The sequence below is a fragment of the Camelina sativa genome, chromosome 13, assembly GCF_030686135.1.
Source record: "Camelina sativa cultivar CO46 ecotype springtype chromosome 13, ASM3068613v1".
In the NCBI taxonomy this organism is placed as follows: Eukaryota; Viridiplantae; Streptophyta; class Magnoliopsida; order Brassicales; family Brassicaceae; genus Camelina; species Camelina sativa.
In genome coordinates this window covers 19,619,859-19,638,391 of record NC_141892.1, presented here as the reverse complement: position 1 = coordinate 19,638,391, position 18,533 = coordinate 19,619,859, and the positions used below count along the sequence as shown (strand labels likewise).

The 18,533-nt window shown below is 38.1% G+C and overlaps 1 protein-coding gene, 1 non-coding gene and 2 pseudogenes across 3 annotated transcripts; 1 reads left to right on the top strand and 3 right to left on the bottom strand.

Moving 5' to 3' along the window:
- Positions 1-4,552: 4,552 nt before the first annotated feature.
- LOC109128366 (putative F-box protein At5g41500 pseudogene) lies at positions 4,553-5,718 on the bottom strand (annotated as a pseudogene).
- Positions 5,719-5,724: 6 nt separating this feature from the next.
- Positions 5,725-10,135, top strand: LOC104736937 (DNA mismatch repair protein MLH1). The gene is made up of 16 exons (XM_087481859.1): positions 5,725-6,174; positions 6,265-6,437; positions 6,537-6,609; positions 6,720-6,854; positions 6,956-7,166; positions 7,261-7,409; positions 7,573-7,671; positions 7,768-7,837; positions 7,952-8,087; positions 8,306-8,400; positions 8,486-8,594; positions 8,719-8,884; positions 9,042-9,203; positions 9,314-9,470; positions 9,561-9,724; positions 9,840-10,135. The coding sequence occupies exons 1-16, from the start codon at positions 5,902-5,904 to the stop codon at positions 9,882-9,884; spliced, it is 2,217 nt and encodes a 738-aa protein (XP_087337985.1). The 5' UTR covers positions 5,725-5,901; the 3' UTR covers positions 9,885-10,135.
- Positions 9,715-11,433, bottom strand: LOC104736936 (putative RING-H2 finger protein ATL37 pseudogene; annotated as a pseudogene). The gene has a single exon (XR_015578304.1). The product of XR_015578304.1 is annotated as a putative RING-H2 finger protein ATL37 pseudogene (transcript).
- A 5,574-nt stretch (positions 11,434-17,007) lies between these two features.
- LOC147929712 (small nucleolar RNA R71) lies at positions 17,008-17,114 on the bottom strand. Its single transcript, XR_015579039.1, has one exon. It is a non-coding gene; the product is annotated as a small nucleolar RNA R71 (small nucleolar RNA).
- Positions 17,115-18,533: the final 1,419 nt, after the last annotated feature.

The following is an 18,533-nucleotide window of genomic DNA, read 5'->3' as shown; positions in this document are numbered from 1 at the left end:
GGGTAAATGACCGACGTTTTTGAGGGCGTATTTTGTAGTGGGTGGCTAAGTATTTACGTTGGGAGATAGTTGGCACAACAATCACCACGCATTTGATTCAACGGCGGGACAAGGATGTATCACTTAGTATCTCACTAGTGACTAGACTATTTGAGGTTCTTGGATTAGCCATTGATGTCAAACTACCTTCGAAACTCCATAAACAGAAATTGGCTCTGATTCGGTGATATCTCAAAATATCATATGAAGATATCTCTACATAAAAAAAGTTCACCTTACTTACATTATCTCGTGGTTCAAACCTAGAATTTATTATATAAACAAAGTAATCTAAGTTCAAGAAATTATATTAAAAAAAAAACTAAAGTTCAACTATAAGAGAGCATAATTAATATTACAGAATATATATATCCCTCTTTTATATATTGGAAGTACATTTTGAATATAACCTCAAAATGTATTACTAACATATGTTCGAAAGAATAAACTAATAGTAGTCATTAAAGATAAAAATTTCAATAACTAATTTATTGCAATTTAATTAATTTTAAAGAACAAAAAATACATTATTAATTCAAAAAATGAATATCCAAATAAAATAAACATAAAAGATTTGATTCTAACTTATCCTATTAATTTGTTACCAATCATTATATCTCACTTCTTATCTTTGTATAATTATATTTTTTAAACGACGGTCAAGGTATTAGAATACGACTAGCTTAGACCCGCGCTACGCCGCGGGATACTTATTAGATATATTGAAAATATGATTTTTTTAGAATTGAATTAATTGTAAAAACTATAGTTTATACAATGCCAAAAAATAGAAAAATGTACTTATAAATATAAATAGAAAAATCTCAAAGTCAAGTCAAGGATGGCTTATAAATGTTTACACTTAAATCGAGTAAAATTAATTATAGAAATAGCCTAACTAACTCTAATTTGAAGATGCAGCTTTTGTTAGTATGGGATTGTTGCATTTGTCAAAAAACCATATGCAGCTCTTTAGCAAAGCATTGCAAAATCTTATTATAGCCCGAGAAGTGATATTAATGTACCTCAGATAAATTTTATTATTGGAAGAGAAAAATGTGCTCTCAAAACTTATGTTAACATGACAAAACCAAAATCATTTTCAAGAAAATTTAATTAAAAAAAAAACGACAAAAACTTTAGCAGTAGAAATTAAGAAAAAAATTTAAGCAATAATTAGGAACAAAACTGACTCTACGCACACTAAGAGCATCTCCATTGGTAGAGTATTAACAACATTGCTTAAAACATTTTTAATTACTAATTTTGAATAAAAGTTAAGTTAACAACTTCTTAAAAAACTTTTTTTTTTGTCGGCAAAAACTTTTTTTTGTGGGTCCATTGGTAGTACTTAAAATTGAGGTCCTTAATTTAAAATTTTTATTTTGAAAATGATTATAGTATAAGAATTTTTTTTAATATTTTTAATATTGTATATTTATAAAAACTTGCAAATGAATATATTTTTTATTAACCTCTAAAAGGAAAAAGCTACAAAGAACGAGATGAAACTTGTCTCTTCTTATGATGGTGTAAGCAACAAAGAAGAGATCAGACTATCTCAAAAGAAAGAAAGATCAATTCCACCCTAACCATAACCAAAACCAAAACCGAGATAGGATTCTGCAGCAAATTCTTTTCATAGACCATGATTAGGCCAAAGATGTTGATACATTTGCATCTGATGAGGACGAAGAGGTGCATTGCTGGATAACCGCTCTCATTCTCTACTGATGACTCGCTAGATGGTCCTTGAGAGACTGATCCAAAGTTCAACATGTTAGCAAGCGCTGTAGCCAGTTCAGGATTCTGGCCCGTAGCATTGTTAACACTACTTTGTTTAGGTTTATTTGCTTCCGCAACAAAGCTTCCCACTACAACCTATATCACATCACGAAACAAATGAACATCAAATGATTAAATATATTGTGATTTAAAAAAAAACATAATTTTAAATCTCATAAGAAATGATTCCACCAGAATGAGAAGCTTGACGAAGCGTCACTCTACAAACTGCACCACTTGCAGAGAGAATACATATTGTTCTTGGCCCTTGATCCGAAAAAACCATCACCTTTTCCGCTATGTCCTAAAAAAATAGTAAGTAAATTTCATAACAATTTACCAAAAGAACAACATCCAACACTCATTCTTCCATCTAAATTCACTAAAACAAAACAAATTACAATCTTGAAGAATGATACAGTTATATTTTGAGATTACAATCTTGAACCAGGAAATAAAACACATTTTGAGATTACTAAAACAGAACAAGAACACTTTACCTCTCATGTCTTCACTTCGATGACATGAGGTGTAAACCCAACTCCTGCAGCGCCTCCTACAAAAACAAACCCATCAAATCAAATTGCATGTAATCCAAAGCAAATTGTGATAAAATATTCAAACTGTAGAGTTCTTGTTTAATACCTAAAGCATCAAGCTGCTTCTTGCTAGAACCAGGAGGTCTTCCTCTGTCTTGTTTACCATGTGGATCAACAGAGTTCCATTTCCTCCACTATCTCCAACACCACCTTCACCACAACACCGTAAAAATTAGAAATGGCAAAGAGAAGAGGAGACGTGGGAGCTAAACCCAACGCAATGCCATCATATGCTTAGAGTTAATATATTTTATAAAAATACCATGTATAATAAATGCTTTAGGCCTCAATAATCCTAGGACCAGCCCTGGACGAGACAGAGGAATATCCAGGGATTCCCCCCCCCTTAACCCTAGGTTCAATCGATATTACTTTAATCTAGCAATCGATATTTCAACCCAACGAACAAACCGGTATTCACTGCTGGAGTTATCATCTTTACCTGCAACAAACTCACATAGAGTAGATTTAGAAATCGATTATAGAAATCTTCAAAACAATGATAACAAAACTTTAGAGAAAAATAGATTATCTCTAGACTAACTTTGAATAGAACAGTTCTCAATCAAGAGAGCTGACAAAATTGAATCTAGAACAAAGAGATTGAGAAAACTATTGAATGAGATTGCAATTTCACCTTCACCGTTTTCTGTTTCTCCACGTTTTGTTCCTTTGTCTACCTAGCTAAGAAAAGCTTTAGCTGTATTATTTGTTATAATTTTATTGGGTATTTATTTTAACTGATGTGTCACTCTATGCTTCAATACAAAGGCTGATGTGTCTTGCTCTGGTAAGAAACATTATAGTTTTAGTGTATTGATTCTCTACACACTCTCATTTTGGTTTCGAAATTGGCAATTTTGTGTTCTGCTGGGAAATGATTAGTTTGTATTCTTGTTGCTTCAGAGGAGAGGCATTGGCTAGTATGAATTATGTTACAGTAACCATAATTACTAAATGCCAGATTCATGGTTACAGGTTTGGAAAAGTGATTTGATTAAGTTTTGTTTTACTTTAACAAAAAAAAAGTTATGTTTTATTCTGTTTTTGTGTAGAGTGTCTTATAGAGATAGTGCATGTTATAGAACATGAACCAAAGGCTTGTGCTGCTGTCAAAGGAACACCGATGATAGTAAGTTCTGTTGTACTTGTTCGCTTCATAGATAAGTTTGTGCTCTTGTCATTTACTAGGACAACACATATTGAAACCACGTTGATTGTTTACATGTCTATTTGTTCCACTTCCACATTGATTGAATCTTCAGTATGCCCGAGTCAAGCATACACCAACTTCACCACATATAAATGAAACACCACTTATGTTTTTTTTTCTTGGTCACAAGCAAGTTCAATGATTCACAACACATAACATTAGTGATGCGTGATTATGTTTAGGATATGTTACGTGACAAGAGTTTGGTGCTTTGGTTTTTATTGGTTTAGTGATTTATTAATCAATATTCTTAAAGGGAGTTAAGCTTTTAATCTTTATTAATTCTCAAGCTAACAAACCTTGCGATTATGACTTATGAGTTTGAAGATGATATCTTTGGCTCGTATGTATCATACAACTTTAATCATAAACCCTAATGCATAAAGAAATCACTTTAAAATTAAAAGGAAAATAGGAAAACCAAATTCATAATGTAAACCACCAAAACTAATTAATTAAAATGTCCTAATAACCACACTCTAATCAACCTAACCATAGTCTGGTATCAGTTAATTTACAAAAAAAAAAAAAAAACACAACAGAAAGTAAAAAGAACCCCAACAATACCAAAAACATAGCATGAATCTTTATTACGCAAGACGGCAAGATAGGCATCACAATGCAAGAATTCCCATATGTTTATAAGAGCATCCTGAAGCGTTTCCAATACTCGACCTCCTCTCTCAATTTTCTGCTCCTTGGAGACTACAAGTGTAATCACCATAAGCTTCACTTCCAATTCAATATCTTTTTTTTTTGTTGATCAAATACTTCCAATTAAATATCTAAGATGGAAGAGCACAGAAAATTACTTGTTTTCTCCTTTTGCGCCTCCTCCTTATATATATTGCACCTAGACTAGCATTTCAATTGGGCAAGTCTCAACTTGTTTTGATCTACTCGACGCTTTTCTAAACTACTTTGTTTTATCCTTTTGCCTCGTGCATGTTTCTTGATTTGGATCAAACTTGGAACATAAGAGCAGACTGCATAAGAGGCATCATATGCATATCTTTGAACATCCAATTTTTTCAAGTATCCAGCATCTCCAATGATGTTCATATATGTTTTGACACGATAAGAGTCCTCGTAGTCTCGACTGAAATACATATAGATTTTCTTCTCCTCGTCAATGAAGAAACAACGTGGATAATCTACTCTAGGTCTCATATCAATTCTCAAGAACTTGCACCACGACACCATTTCAACCTCAATCTTGGTCGTAATCCATATATCAAACTCAGATGATTCGTGTTGCCGTAATGCGGCAGCAAGCTTCTCTTTTTAACACAAGATAAAGCCACATATCTACCATCCTTAATGTTAGAAGGCATAGGTAGAAGCGGCCCGAATCTCTCTCTTGTAAAATCAAAACATATTATGTGATTGATATGACTTTTTGAGCTCCTTTTGTTAGCACACCAGTAAGTGTTTCCCTTAATAGAAACACAATCGGAAGACCAATATATACTCCAGTATGGAGTGACATCAAGAGTTTTCCATATACCATAGTCAAAATCGTAGATTTCGTACCAAAAAAAATCATATGGTCTATTCCCATAATAATCTATAAACCTCAAGAATTTAACGCTACGACAAGATTTCTTATCTTGGTATCCGAGAGCATAGTTGAAATAATCACATCCGTGTGGACGGTGAGAGTATCGCAAGTTGATCCACCTTGTTTGCGCCAAATACGGATTCCAAACCACAATCCTACTACTAACCTCTTGAAAGATGCACAACAACAAACCCTCAAAGTGGAGAATTCTATGTATAGTCACTTGATTGTTACGGAAACGAAGTTGGCCTATAACCTTTATAGGTGGATCAAAGTCGACGACGCAACTCATTAAACAAAGACCGTGAGGCTCCTTCATGAATCATGATCATCGTGGCCTTCCCTTCTCTTGTTACTTTACCAATGTGCATCTTCGTAAAGCTCTCACTTTTGGCTATATTGTTCCAAGATTTACAAGTTAATCCCAATGCTTTCATAGACTTCCAGGGTGCCCTAGAAATAATCTCCTCTATCAAATCCCTTGGAAGGTAGATCATCGTCCTCGACCTCGACTTCGTCATTGTTTTAACCTTCAAAAACCTTTTTTTCTTTTTTTTTTAAGACTAGGAGGGATGAGGGCAAGAAACGGCGTCGTTCAATTTATTAGGATTTTTTAATTGGGCGAAAGGCCCAAATATAGTGCAGACCTAAAGCGAGCCCAATTTGTATCTGGCGCGAGGAGGTTTTTATTTTCTGCGGAGGAGATGATCGACGACGGTTCGTCTCTTACGGTGGAGATGGAGGTGGAAGATTCTCCGGCGGCGGCGATTGCACCGAGAGAACCACCGAAGATTCAACGCCTAGAAGAGTCAGTAATCAACCGTATCGCAGCTGGTGAAGTAATCCAGCGTCCTGTTTCAGCGGTGAAGGAGCTCGTTGAGAACAGCCTCGACGCCGATTCAAGTTCCATAAGCGTCGTTGTTATGGACGGTGGCTTGAAACTCATTCAAGTCTCAGACGACGGTCACGGTATTAGAGTACGATTCTCTATGCACTCTCATTTTGGTTTTCGATTTTTTTGTGTCAGTTCTGGTGAGAAAGGATTCGTCTGTGATCTTGTTGTTTAGCGTGAAGATTTGCCGATACTATGCGAGAGACATACGACATCGAAGCTAACTAAGTATGAGGATTTGTTCTCACTCAGCTCAATGGGATTTAGAGGAGAGGCATTGGCTAGTATGACTTATGTTGCTCATGTTACAGTAACTTCAATTACTAAAGGCCAGATTCATGGTTACAGGTTTGGTGACAGTGATTTGATGAAGTTATGTTTTTTGTTCTACTAAATTTGTGAAGAGACAGTGTTGTTATATTGTGTCTGCTAATTTTTTTTGTTCAGAGTGTCGTATAGAGATGGTGTCATGGAGCATGAACCAAAGGCCTGTGCTGCTGTCAAAGGAACTCAGATAATGGTTAGTTATCAGTTCAATTTTCAGTCCAAATATTACTTAATTGTGAAAATATTGGCGTCAAATTGGTTGAGCAAAGAGCGAGATAAGTGAATTTGGGAGTAACTTTCTAGGTGGAGAATTTGTTCTACAATATGATTGCTAGACGGAAGACACTTCAAAATTCTGCTGATGATTATGGGAAAATAGTAGACTTGCTGAGTCGTATGGCCATTCATCACAATAATGTCAGCTTTTCTTGTCGAAAGGTTTGTATACTTACTATATAGACTATTTTACCTCTTTGGGAAGCGGTATTTTGGAATTGTAAAGCGAATGATTTAGTTCCTTTATGATGATTTCTCACCAGCATGGAGCTGTCAAGGCGGATGTTCACTCAGTTGTGTCGCCTTCAAGGCTTGATTCAATTAGGTCTGTTTATGGGGTATCAGTTGCAAAGAACTTGATGAAAGTAGAAGTATCCTCTTGTGACCCCTCTGGTTGTACTTTTGATATGGAAGGTTTCATATCCAATTCAAACTATGTTGCTAAGAAGACCATATTGGTGCTTTTCATTAATGGTGAGGATTTTCTTTCCTTAGTAGGAATGAAAAGTTATAACTGATTTCTCAATAGATAAGCCTATTTGACCTTTAATTTTATTGATTACAACAGATAGATTGGTGGAATGCTCTGCCTTAAAAAGAGCCATTGAAATTGTTTATGCTGCAACATTGCCAAAAGCATCGAAACCTTTTGTCTACATGTCAATCAATTTGCCACGGGAACATGTTGATATCAATATTCATCCAACAAAGAAAGAGGTTATTGCTTTCCTCCTTATATGCTAGTTTCGAGGCTTAGTTCCAAATTCATGTATATGGGTTCAACTATTACGACAGAAGATTGTGTACTTGTTGCTCAACTTGCGTGAAAAAGAAATTCCTTATATACATCAAATAATAGATGTTTTGGTCTACCTTGCAGGTTAGCCTTCTTAACCAGGAAATCATTATCGAGATGATTCAGTCAGAGGTTGAATTAAAACTGAGAAGTGCAAATGATACTAGGACTTTTCAAGAGCAGGTATGCTTGAAAAATAACCTGAAGCAATACGTTTCATTGGAGGTTATAAACATTTGTTTATTAATCATAAGATTCATTTCTATTTTCATGCTACAGAAAGTGGAATACATTCAATCTACATTAACATCCTCGAGAAGTGATCCTCCAGTTTCTCCGTTGCTTTCTGGTATTTGTCATTTGGCTAGTTTGAATGCCTTATATAGCCTAAAGCCTTTCCCGTTGCATGCTCTTTTTTCCTTTTCCACTTCATAAAAAACATGGTGCTCTTCTCATTTACTAGGACAAAAAACACAGAAAGTTCCTGTTAATAAAATGGTGAGAACGGATTCATCAGATCCAGCTGGACGGTTACATGCTTTTTTGCAACCAAAATCTCATAACCTCCCTGACAAGGTTTCTAGTTTGAGTGTAGTAAGGTAAGACCTTACCTGATACAAGATATGCAGTCTCATAGTAACAAATCGTTCCCGTTTCATCACTCTTCGGAATTCTCGTTCTATTTACCAATTTTTTGCACTCCTATGATTTCCTTGAAAATGTTTGCTGCCAGTGTTGCTTTGGCATGATATTCTTTTATTGGTTAAATGTTCTAAGCGTATTATTATATCACTTGATGTTGTTACTGGACATGCAGGTCTTCTGTAAGGCAAAGAAGAAACCCAAAGGAAACTGCGGATCTTTCTAGTGTCCAGGAACTCATTGCTGGAGTTGACAGCTGCTGCCATCCAGGTAACTTTCTCTGCATAAATATTCTTCTGAACATAAGTTTAAACCAATCTTTGTAACAGCTTATGTTGAAATTATTGTTTGCTAGGTCTGCTGGAGACTGTTAGGAATTGCACATATGTTGGAATGGCAGATGATGTTTTTGCTTTAGTTCAGTATAACACCCATCTATATCTAGCAAATGTGGTGAACCTCAGGTATTGTTCTTGATATCTAATGTTTTGGGGGGAGTAGTCTACTGTATTAATATGGAAACGGGTTTTAGCTGTATGTTACAAAAAGACCTCATTCTTCTATATACCATATTTTTTGGATTTGCAGCAAAGAGCTCATGTATCAGCAAACTCTTCGTCGTTTTGCTCATTTTAATGCTATACAGCTTAGCGATCCAGCCCCTTTGTCGGAGTTAATATTGTTGGCTCTGAAAGAGGAGGATCTAGATCTAGGAAATGAGAACAATGACGATCTGAAAGAAAGAATCGCTGAAGTAAGTTCTGCTTTCTGTATCGTATTTCTGCTACTGGTTTTGTACCAACTATTCCTTTGGTTCAGCTTGTATCGTCAACAGTCAACAGTAACAAGTTCCTGTTGTGGCTGTAATGTTGCGTATGGATTTCGTTAACTCATTTCATTTTAATATGTAGATGAATACAGATCTTCTGAAGGAAAAAACGGAAATGTTAGATGAGTATTTCAGCATTAACATTGACTCCAATGGAAATTTGTCAAGGCTTCCTGTCATACTCGACCAGTATACACCTGACATGGACCGCGTTCCCGAATTTTTACTATGCTTGGGAAATGATGTGAGTTCCGATACAATATGTATTATTAAATATCTACAATTTTGCTCCTGCTGAAATGTTACTGATCAGAGGAACAGTGGGTTCTAATGTAAACCTAACGTACTGTTTAGGTTGAGTGGGAAGATGAGAAGACTTGCTTTCAAGGAGTTTCTGCAGCTATTGGGAACTTTTACGCGATGCATCCTCCTCTTTTGCCAAACCCATCGGGTGACGGTATTCAGTTCTATACTAAGAGAAGTGAGAGCTCTCAAGATAATACAGATTTAGGTATGCAACTTTCTCAAGTGACCAATGTTTTCGCTTTTGGTTAACTGCAAATGAAAGGGATGAGAGCATCTAAACATTGTACTGTTTCAGGGGGTAACGTTGAGATGGAAGAAAATATTGATCAAGACCTTCTTTCAGATGCTGAAAACGCATGGGCACAACGTGAATGGTCTATCCAACACGTGTTGTTTCCGTCTATGAGATTGTTCTTGAAGCCACCAGCCGCCATGGCTTCAAATGGAACTTTTGTCAAGGTTATTGTTTCTCTCATTACTAGATGGAGCTTTACATTTACATTAAGTAAAAACTTTTCTCTGGAAAATCAAATCTCACAGACATTAATTACAGTTTTTTTTTACTGTTTTGCAGGTAGCATCCCTTGAAAAGCTGTACAAGATATTCGAACGATGCTAATTGAAACCGCTGATCGCAGATGGAACTTTTGATATTAGTAGGCTTCCATTTACTCTAACTATGTTTCTAGACTTCGAATGAAAACAAGAACCAATTTATGGTTAAACCAAACTGTGGCACACATGATGACCGAAACCATAATCATCAAACTCGACCTTTCTCTGTGACTTATCCTCATCGATTGAAAGGGAAGAATGTAAATAGATTAGAATTTCTATGGCATGAGGCGTTGGAATGACCGTTCACCAAAATGTTTGTCATTAGCTTGGGTAGTCTCTCGCATTAGATGGTCCCTGCCAAATGTGGACCGAATAGGAGCAGCTTGAAAAGAGAAAGAGAGAGACGTAGATATGGCTCGCCTGAGTGTTTGCCGTCCTTGAGTGAAGCCGCTTCTCTCATTTCCAACGCTTCCGCTCCTGTAGCCCTGTCTTGAACTCCTGGCTTGTGGTAATGCTATGTGGCTTCTCTTCATCAGATTCAGGCAAACCAGTTCTCTTTGCATCTCATCTGGTAACTGCAGTGTGAAACGATCTAGATTCTCACCGAGCCGAACCAATGAATGTCCGGTCGAGTGAGATCGAGGGAAGAATATATCAGCCTTATGCCAGCTCGACGATAACCCCGTAGATCTCGAGCGAGGTGTTCTACAGTTTGCATTGTTGTTCCATGTCACGCTACCTGTCAAGCTTATCTCACCAGGGGATTCACGAACGCCTCTCTCTGCATTTCCCATTTCAAGATCCGTGCTCAGAAATGGAAAGCTCTCGCCAGGTTTCATAGACAAGTTTGCACGACATACCGGACATGTGGACCGAGAAGAGAGCCACATGTCGATGCAGTTAGTATGGAAAGTGTGGCTACAAGGAGGCATCCAACGTAGCAACTCTTCGTCCTCAAACTCGGTTAGACAAATTGCACATTCAACTCCGCCTTTGCCTATCTTGAGCCCTTTAACATGTGAATAGAGGAAAGCCGGAAAGGACTCAATGACATCCTTGTCAAGCCCACGCCTCACTGTACTGTGCAATACTTCATGGCCTCCCGCCTCAATCTCTGCACTAAAAAATCCGTAGTGCAAGCAACAAACAACCAAAGCTAGTAAGAACATCGCTAGCAAAACGATTCCAATTACAGATTCCGCCGTGACTTTTTTTCCATTGGGATCTACTGATTCCAACTCTTCCTGGCAAGTTACGCAAGGAAGAAATTGGAAAGAGAAGAGCAGCAATAAAACATATAGTACAATCCGATGGCTTAGATCTCTTGTGAAGATAGTCATGATGTGAAGAACTCTTCTATTAATATCATGGTGGATCACTTGAGCTCCATGTCTCCCTACAGAGAGATGTAGAAGAAGTCGTCGTTCATTATGCAATACAAATCTGACTTGTAGATCAATAAGATATGCCCTTCACGACAACAAATATTGTATTCCTAATTAAAATGTTAGATTTGTTTTGGTCCGAATGATTGGTTTGGCTTTTTCCTCCAACCTTGACTTTAAGAAAGTCTTTATGTTCTTCGTAGACGCAAAACAAGCACAAGTTCCACTCAAGAGTCATGCCCTCTCTATTAACTTGTTGACTACGCAACAAGACTTTTGTTTTTCTTTTTCTTTTTTGTGAAATACGCAACAAGATTTTATCTGACAGTTTTGAACTAATCCTACTTGTTGACAACTGCAACAAGAAGACTAAAACAAATATATTATTTTATTCACAAAGGTAAAGCATGGAACATACAATGAAAAGTCCAAGGCTAACTCGATTAGGAACTACATCAGCACGACAGATAGGACACATGTCTATTGTCTACACAAATTAAACCTTATCTCGCATGAGGCGTTGGAACAACTGTTCACCCAAATCTTTGTTCTTGACTTGGGAAGTCTCTAGCACTAGATCGTCCCTGCCAATTGTGGACCGAACAGAAGATGCTTGAAAAGTGAAAGAGAGAGACTTAGATATGGCACGCGTAAGTGTTTGTTGTCCTTGAAAGAAACCGCTTCTCTCGCTCCCAACATACCCGTCCCTATAGCCCTTGTTAGATTGGGTTTGACAAAACACAACATTGCGCCTTTATTGGGCCAGACGAATATTAACATGGCAAAGGAGAACAAGAAGTCCATATCCACTCTCTTATATATTTACAAGGGAAGCAGAGATAGTGGAGGTAGGTGAAAGACAAACATAAAAAGTGTTCTAGAGAAGAGAGAGAAACAAGAGCTTCTCAAGCAAGCTTTCTTCTTCTTATTGTTGTGTTTTTTTTATCCTTGTTCTTCTTGTGTCAAAATCTGTAAACCAAGAACAACATCACAAGTTAGTGGTGTGTGTAACCTCTCTCGTATAGTGGAGCTTGGGAGCAAGAGTTCTCCCCCGAGACGTAGCGGTTTGAGGCCGTGAACTCGGTGATCAATTTTCTGTGTGTTATTTATTTTACAAGCAACCATTCATTACTCTTTAAACTTAACAAGTGGTATCAGAGCGCCAGGCTTGGTGTAAGGTTGCTAAAGAGGTTCAAGTCTAGGATTTCAGGGAGACTTACAAGATGAGTAACACTAGGGTGGAGGTGGACAGGTTTGATGGCACAAGTGACTTCTCCTTGTGGAAGGTCAGGATGTTGGCTCACTTTGGTTTCCTAGGGCTGAAAGAGATCTTGAGTGATGAACAGCTGCTAAAAGACCCACCTACTACAGAAGCGGAAACTACAACAGCTCAGAGAGACTCTCAAACGGGAACAAGCGGAGGTTCTGGACAGTCTCCAAGTATTGATCCTGTAAAGTTTGAAAAATCAGAGAAGGCCAAATATCTCATAGTACTAGACGTTGGAAATCAAGTACTAAGGAAGATCACACATTGTGAAACAGCAGCAACCATGTGGTCTACTCTAAACATGTTATATATGGAGACCTCTTTGCCTAATCACATCTACTCACAGCTTAAGTTCTATACTTTTAAGATGACAGATTCTAAGAGTATAGATGAAAATGTGGATGAATTTCTTAAGCTGGTTGCGGATCTAAACAACATTGGAGTAGATGTGACAGAAGAAGTTCAGGCTATATTGTTGTTGAGTTCATTATCTGACAGGTATGATCAACTCAAAGAGACCCTGAAGTATGGCAGATATATTTTGAGGTTGAATGACGTCATTGGGGCTGCAAAATCAAAGGAAAGAGAGCTTACAGAAAGTGGGAAGCTTCCAAGATCAGAGGCAGAAGGGTTGTATGTTGAGAGAAAAGATAGATCAGAGAACAGGTTCAACAACAACCAGGGGAGAGGAAGGTCTAGGAGCAGAGGCATGTCAAGACCGAGGCACAGCAAAACTGACACAAGCTGTTTCATTTGTGGTAAAGAAGGACAATGGAAAAGAGAATGTCCTGAGAGGAACACAAAGAAACCTACAACCTTGGTTAACATTGCAACTGAGCCTGTGCAGCCTTTGGTGTTAACAGTGAGCACTCAAGACTCTGGGAAGGAATGGGTTATGGACTCTGGTTGTACGCTTCACAGTACACCAGACAAAGAAGTCTTGTTTGACTTCAAGGAGTTCAGTGGAGGTAGAGTGCTACTGGCTGACAAAACTCATGGAAAAATAAAAGGAAGTGGGAAAATAAAAATTCAGAATCAAGATGGTTCTGTAGTGATACTCAAGGATGCAAAATACATTCCGGATGTAAGTAGGAATCTGATTTCTTATGGGATGTTAGAAGAATCAGGCTGCAAGTATAAGGGAAGTGATTTCATGTTCACTTCTACAAAGATAATAAAAAGGTGATATCAAGAAAATATCATGATGGGCTTTATTATCTTCAAGGCACAATTGTTAAGGGTGAAGTAAATGTGTCACAGGCTGAAATCGATGGTAAAGGTATTACTAAGGCTGAAGAAGGAGTGAGAAAGAAGAAGTTAAAGAAGGTTAATTTCAGCGTGAATTTAATTCAGGGACCTACTCCATATGGTTTTGAGAGAAGAGAATCATCAGCTCAAGGTAATGATTCATCCTCAACAGAAGAATTAGAAACTTCAGATGAGGTTAAGTCTGAAGAGAATGAAGAAAGTTCTGATGAACAGCCACCATTGAGAGATCACAATAAAGAGTGGACGTACTGTGATAATAAAATAAAGGATGAAAGGGTTTTGGTGGATAAAATAGAAAGTGTCAATGGGGAAGCAGAGCTGTCAGAAATTAGTTTGGTTCATGAAAGCTTAAGCGATAAAGTTGAAATAGATGTTAGTAGAGATGGAGCTAAGGGAGGTCTAGCTCTCTCACCGGAAAGTCAGGAAACGGAAGTTAAGGCTTTCAGGATTTCTGAAGCTAAAACACAGTTCATCAAAGGTTTGGTATCTAAAGGAGAGGTGGTCCTGAACAAGATACTAACTACTATTCATCCAACAGATTTTAAGACTCAAGCAGTACCTGGAAAGGATTTTCAAGTCTGCTATGATCTCCTTAACATCGCTTGAAGGGTGACACAGCTCCAGGTAACTCTACTATCGACATTGTAGGTGATGCTCATATATTTTACCCTGTTTTCCCTTAATATATTTACATCTTTTGCTATCCATTTTGACCATTATTTCATAGCTTTAGGACTGTTCTTGCATTAGAGTTTAGTTGCATTGCATTTGCATCTTTTCATGCATAAACATGTGATTTTGGAGCTTAAGGAGCATGGAAGCAATGCTGAGGAGAGGTGAAGCAATCATGAGGAGAAAGCAAGAGAGCTAAGGCTGAAGAACCAAGGTCCGAAGTCCAACTCGACTGCCCACTCGACCAGACACTCGACCGTGTGCTGAGAGGGACTCGACCGAGTGGGAGGAGCACAAGAGGAGCCAACTTGACCGGTCACTCGACCGAGCACCAGGTCGAGTTGGTCGAGCCGCCTGGCTATTTTGTCTTTTAGCGTTTTTAGGGCTTCCACTACTTTTTTCTATATAAGGGCTTGTACCTACAGCCACCAAGGAACCAACTTTTTAGAGAGTCAAAAACCTAGTTTTTACCTTTTTGGGAATTATTCCTTTTGCACTTTTATTTTCTTAAGATCTTGTACTTCTTTTAAAAGGAGAAAAATACTAAATTCTTCAATATTGTTGGTTTCATAACTTTCAGAATATTGAGAATTTGAGTTTGATTCTTTCTTCAATATTGTAGATCTTTGCTTTATCTATCTAATCATGCAAGTTTCATCATTTTCTGGGTTTATGATTTTGATGTTCATCATGTATGCTTGTGAGTAGTTGCTTAGGATCTTGAGGATGGGTTAGGCTGGGTTGTGTTTGAGGTTTGTTTGATTTGGTCAAGCTTGATTGTTGTAGATCTCTTCTAGGCTAGATGTTCTTAATGCTGATCATATATCTGAGAGGGTAGGATCTGATTTCAAGCATCTTAGCATCACACCAATGTCTAAGAAGCATAGAGTAGGCTAGATCTAGAGACTATCATTAGGCTTGCTAAGAGATTAGAAGTCTTGTTTGATTTTTGACATATCGCTTAATGCGTGTTTGTGTAGATTCTTTACTTTGTGAGAACAAGTCTAGAGATGCATGAGTTTGATTGGTTCTTGCCATGAGAGTGGATTAAACATGTCTTAGAAATATATGTCTAGAGATTAGCTCAAGTTGTTTGAGATTTGTTGACCAAGTTAGATGACCTCAATCATTAGTCCAGCCCATGAATCCCTCCTCAAGACCTTTATTGTTTATTGATTTCTTAGCTTAAATCCTGTTGTTTGATCGTTGTTTGATTCGTTGTTTGATTCGTTGTTTGATTCGGTTTGGTATTGCTCTGTTTTTCTTGTGTTGCTCTGTTTTGCGTATTTGTCCAGCTCGACCATGCACTCGATCTACACTCGATCGAGTGCTTGCTCGAGTTCCAACCCTGAACTTGTGTTTATGATTTATGTTTGTCCTGTTTCATTCTAGTTGCATTTCTGTTGCATTCATTTAGTATCCTATGCATTACTTACCTTGCATTAGTTCAATACTTGCATTTCCATAGTTTCTATCTGTTTTAGCTTCATAATTGTCATAATCATTCTGTTCCATTTGCATTTAGCTCCTAGTTCTTGTAGTTTTACTTTCTGCACTTTCCATTTCATCATAGGATTGTTAGTGACAAACAACCTTTACATCTGGCTTGACTTAGACTCATATGCACATCTTGATTGTTCACAAACACTCAGATTGGATTGACACCTCTTATACTACAACTGCATAAAGGGAATTGAAACACCCTGCCATCCATTCATTCATAAGTCATCATTCCATACATCATTCATCACCACCACAAAAAATATTTGTTTCAATTTGGCGCCGTTTCCCATTTGAATGTTTATTTGTGACATTTAGGATCATTATTAGTCTAAGATTAAGTTCGTTCATACACTTGTGACGTTACTGAACTCAAATCTTCTTTTGCTTGGCTGTCTTGAGTTTTAGGTACCCACTCGACCACCCACTCGACCACCACTCGACCGAGTAGTGATCGAGCACTTGATCGAGTCAGAAGCCGGATACAAATAGACATCACTTCCCAGTTGACTCGACCACCCACTCGAACCTGCGCTCGACCGTGCACCTGTTCGAGTCTGTACTCGAGTTTGTTGATGCACACAAGGTCAAAAGGCAAAGACAATCTTCAAAGGCCTATTGACAACATCCACATGCTACAAAAGGGTTTGAGACATAAGCAAAGAAGAGTAGTTCAAGAACAAGAAGAACAAGTAGTCATGGAGCAGCAAGATAACCATGATCATAGACCTAGACACATTGGTGCTGGAGATGCACCTAACACACACAACCAAAGAGCTGGTATTGTGCCTCCTACTGTGGCCAATCATAATTATGAAATCAAGAGTGGATTGATCTCCATGATACAAGCCAACAAATTTCATGGGTTGCCAATGGAGGATCCTCTAGATCACCTTGATGAGTTTGACAGGATATGTGGACTCACAAAAATCAATGGAGTAAGTGAAGATGGCTTCAAGTTAAGGCTATTCCCATTTTCCCTTGGAGACAAAGCTCATATATGGGAGAAGACTCTTCCTACTGGAGCAACCACATGGGATGCATGCAAGAAAGCTTTTCTGGCCAAGTTCTTCTCCAATGCAAGGACTGCTAGGTTGAGGAATGAAATTTCTGGGTTTGCTCAAAGGAATAATGAGAGCTTTTGTGAAGTTTGGGAGAGGTTTAAAGGATTCCAGACTCAGTGTCCTCACCATGGCTTCAACAATGAGTCCCTTCTAAGCACTTTGTATAGAGGAGTGCTTCCCAAAATAAGAATGCTTCTTGATACAGCCTCAAATGGCAACTTCCTCAACAAGAATGTGGAAGAAGGATGGTAATTGGTTGAGAACCTTGCTCAGTCAGATGGTAATTATAATGAAGATTATGATAGAACCATAAGGATCCCCTCCACTGATCAAGAGGACAAATACAAGCAGGATTTAAAGATGATCAATGAGAAGCTTGACAAGATTCTCCTAAGCCAGTCAAAAACCATTCACTTCATTGGTGAAGAAGAAGCTCCAGTCCAAGAAGGAGATAGGGAGTTTGCTGAGTTGTGTTATATGCAGAACCAAGGAGGAGGATACAAAGGCTATAACCAAGGGGGAGGATTCAAGCAGAACAACCTCTCTTATAGGAGCACTAATGTAGCCAACCCTCAAGACCAAGTCTATCCACCTCCTCAGCCTCAACAACAGAACAACTATGCACCCAAGCAGCAACAACAAGTGTTCCAGCCCCAATTGTGTCCCCCACCAGGGTTTCAGACTAACCAAGGCCAGGAACAAGACCTAAGAGCAATGATACAACATCTGTTGATTGGGAAAACCAATGGAAAGATTGAGGAAGCCAAACAGTTTGCTGAGTTGAATCAAAGGTTAACATCACAGTATAATGATCTCAATATGAAGTTTGAAGGTTTGAACTCAAGAGTGAAGTATATGGAGAGCAATATAGCATCTACTTCAGCTCCAAAACCCACCCAACTCCCTGGAAAAGCAGTTCAAAACCCAAGGGAGTTTACTGCTAAAGTCATTCATATCTTTGAAGAAGAAGTCACTGGGGACAGTGAAGTTCAAGTTGGGGAGGATTGGTCATTTCTTGAAGCTCAGAGTGAAGTCTGTGCAAAGCAGTCTGAATCCGGTATTGCACTCGACCAGGTGCCCGAGCAAGCACTCGATCGAGTGAGTGTTCGAGTGGTCGATCGAGCTGAAGAGTCAGAAGCTGTCAAGCCTGCTAAGTACATCCCTCCTGCTTACAAGCCTCCACTACCATTCCCAGGGCGTTTCAAGGCACAAAAGCTTAAGGAACTAAGGGAAATCATTGAGAAAAAAAGAAATGTTGGCTTTGCAACAAGAGGAAGAGAAAGCTTTGAAAGAAGAGGTTGTGATTGAGAAACAAGAAGAAGTGATGGCCATACAAGAGATCATCATTGCTTACCAAGAAGAAGAAAGAGGACCTGCCTTGGAACAGTATGATCCATATCCTTTCTATAAGGATTTTTTGCTTGATTTATCAAAGAAAAAGGCTCAAGCTCAAGATGAGAAGGATCTTGAAGACCTTGGAGGAGTAATCATCCCAATTAAGCTTAAGGATCCAGGTCCATTCTATCTGCCTTGCACACTTAGCTATCTTCACT

Bases quoted from the DNA above. Each gene is read 5' to 3' on its own strand.
- LOC104736937 (XM_087481859.1), top strand. From the start codon at position 5,902: ATGATCGACGACGGTTCGTCTCTTACGGTGGAGATGGAGGTGGAAGAT. The intron at 8,088-8,305 runs GTAAGACCTTAC...CTGGACATGCAG, and splicing joins TCTAGTTTGAGTGTAGTAAG to GTCTTCTGTAAGGCAAAGAA. The intron at 9,204-9,313 runs GTGAGTTCCGAT...CGTACTGTTTAG, and splicing joins TACTATGCTTGGGAAATGAT to GTTGAGTGGGAAGATGAGAA.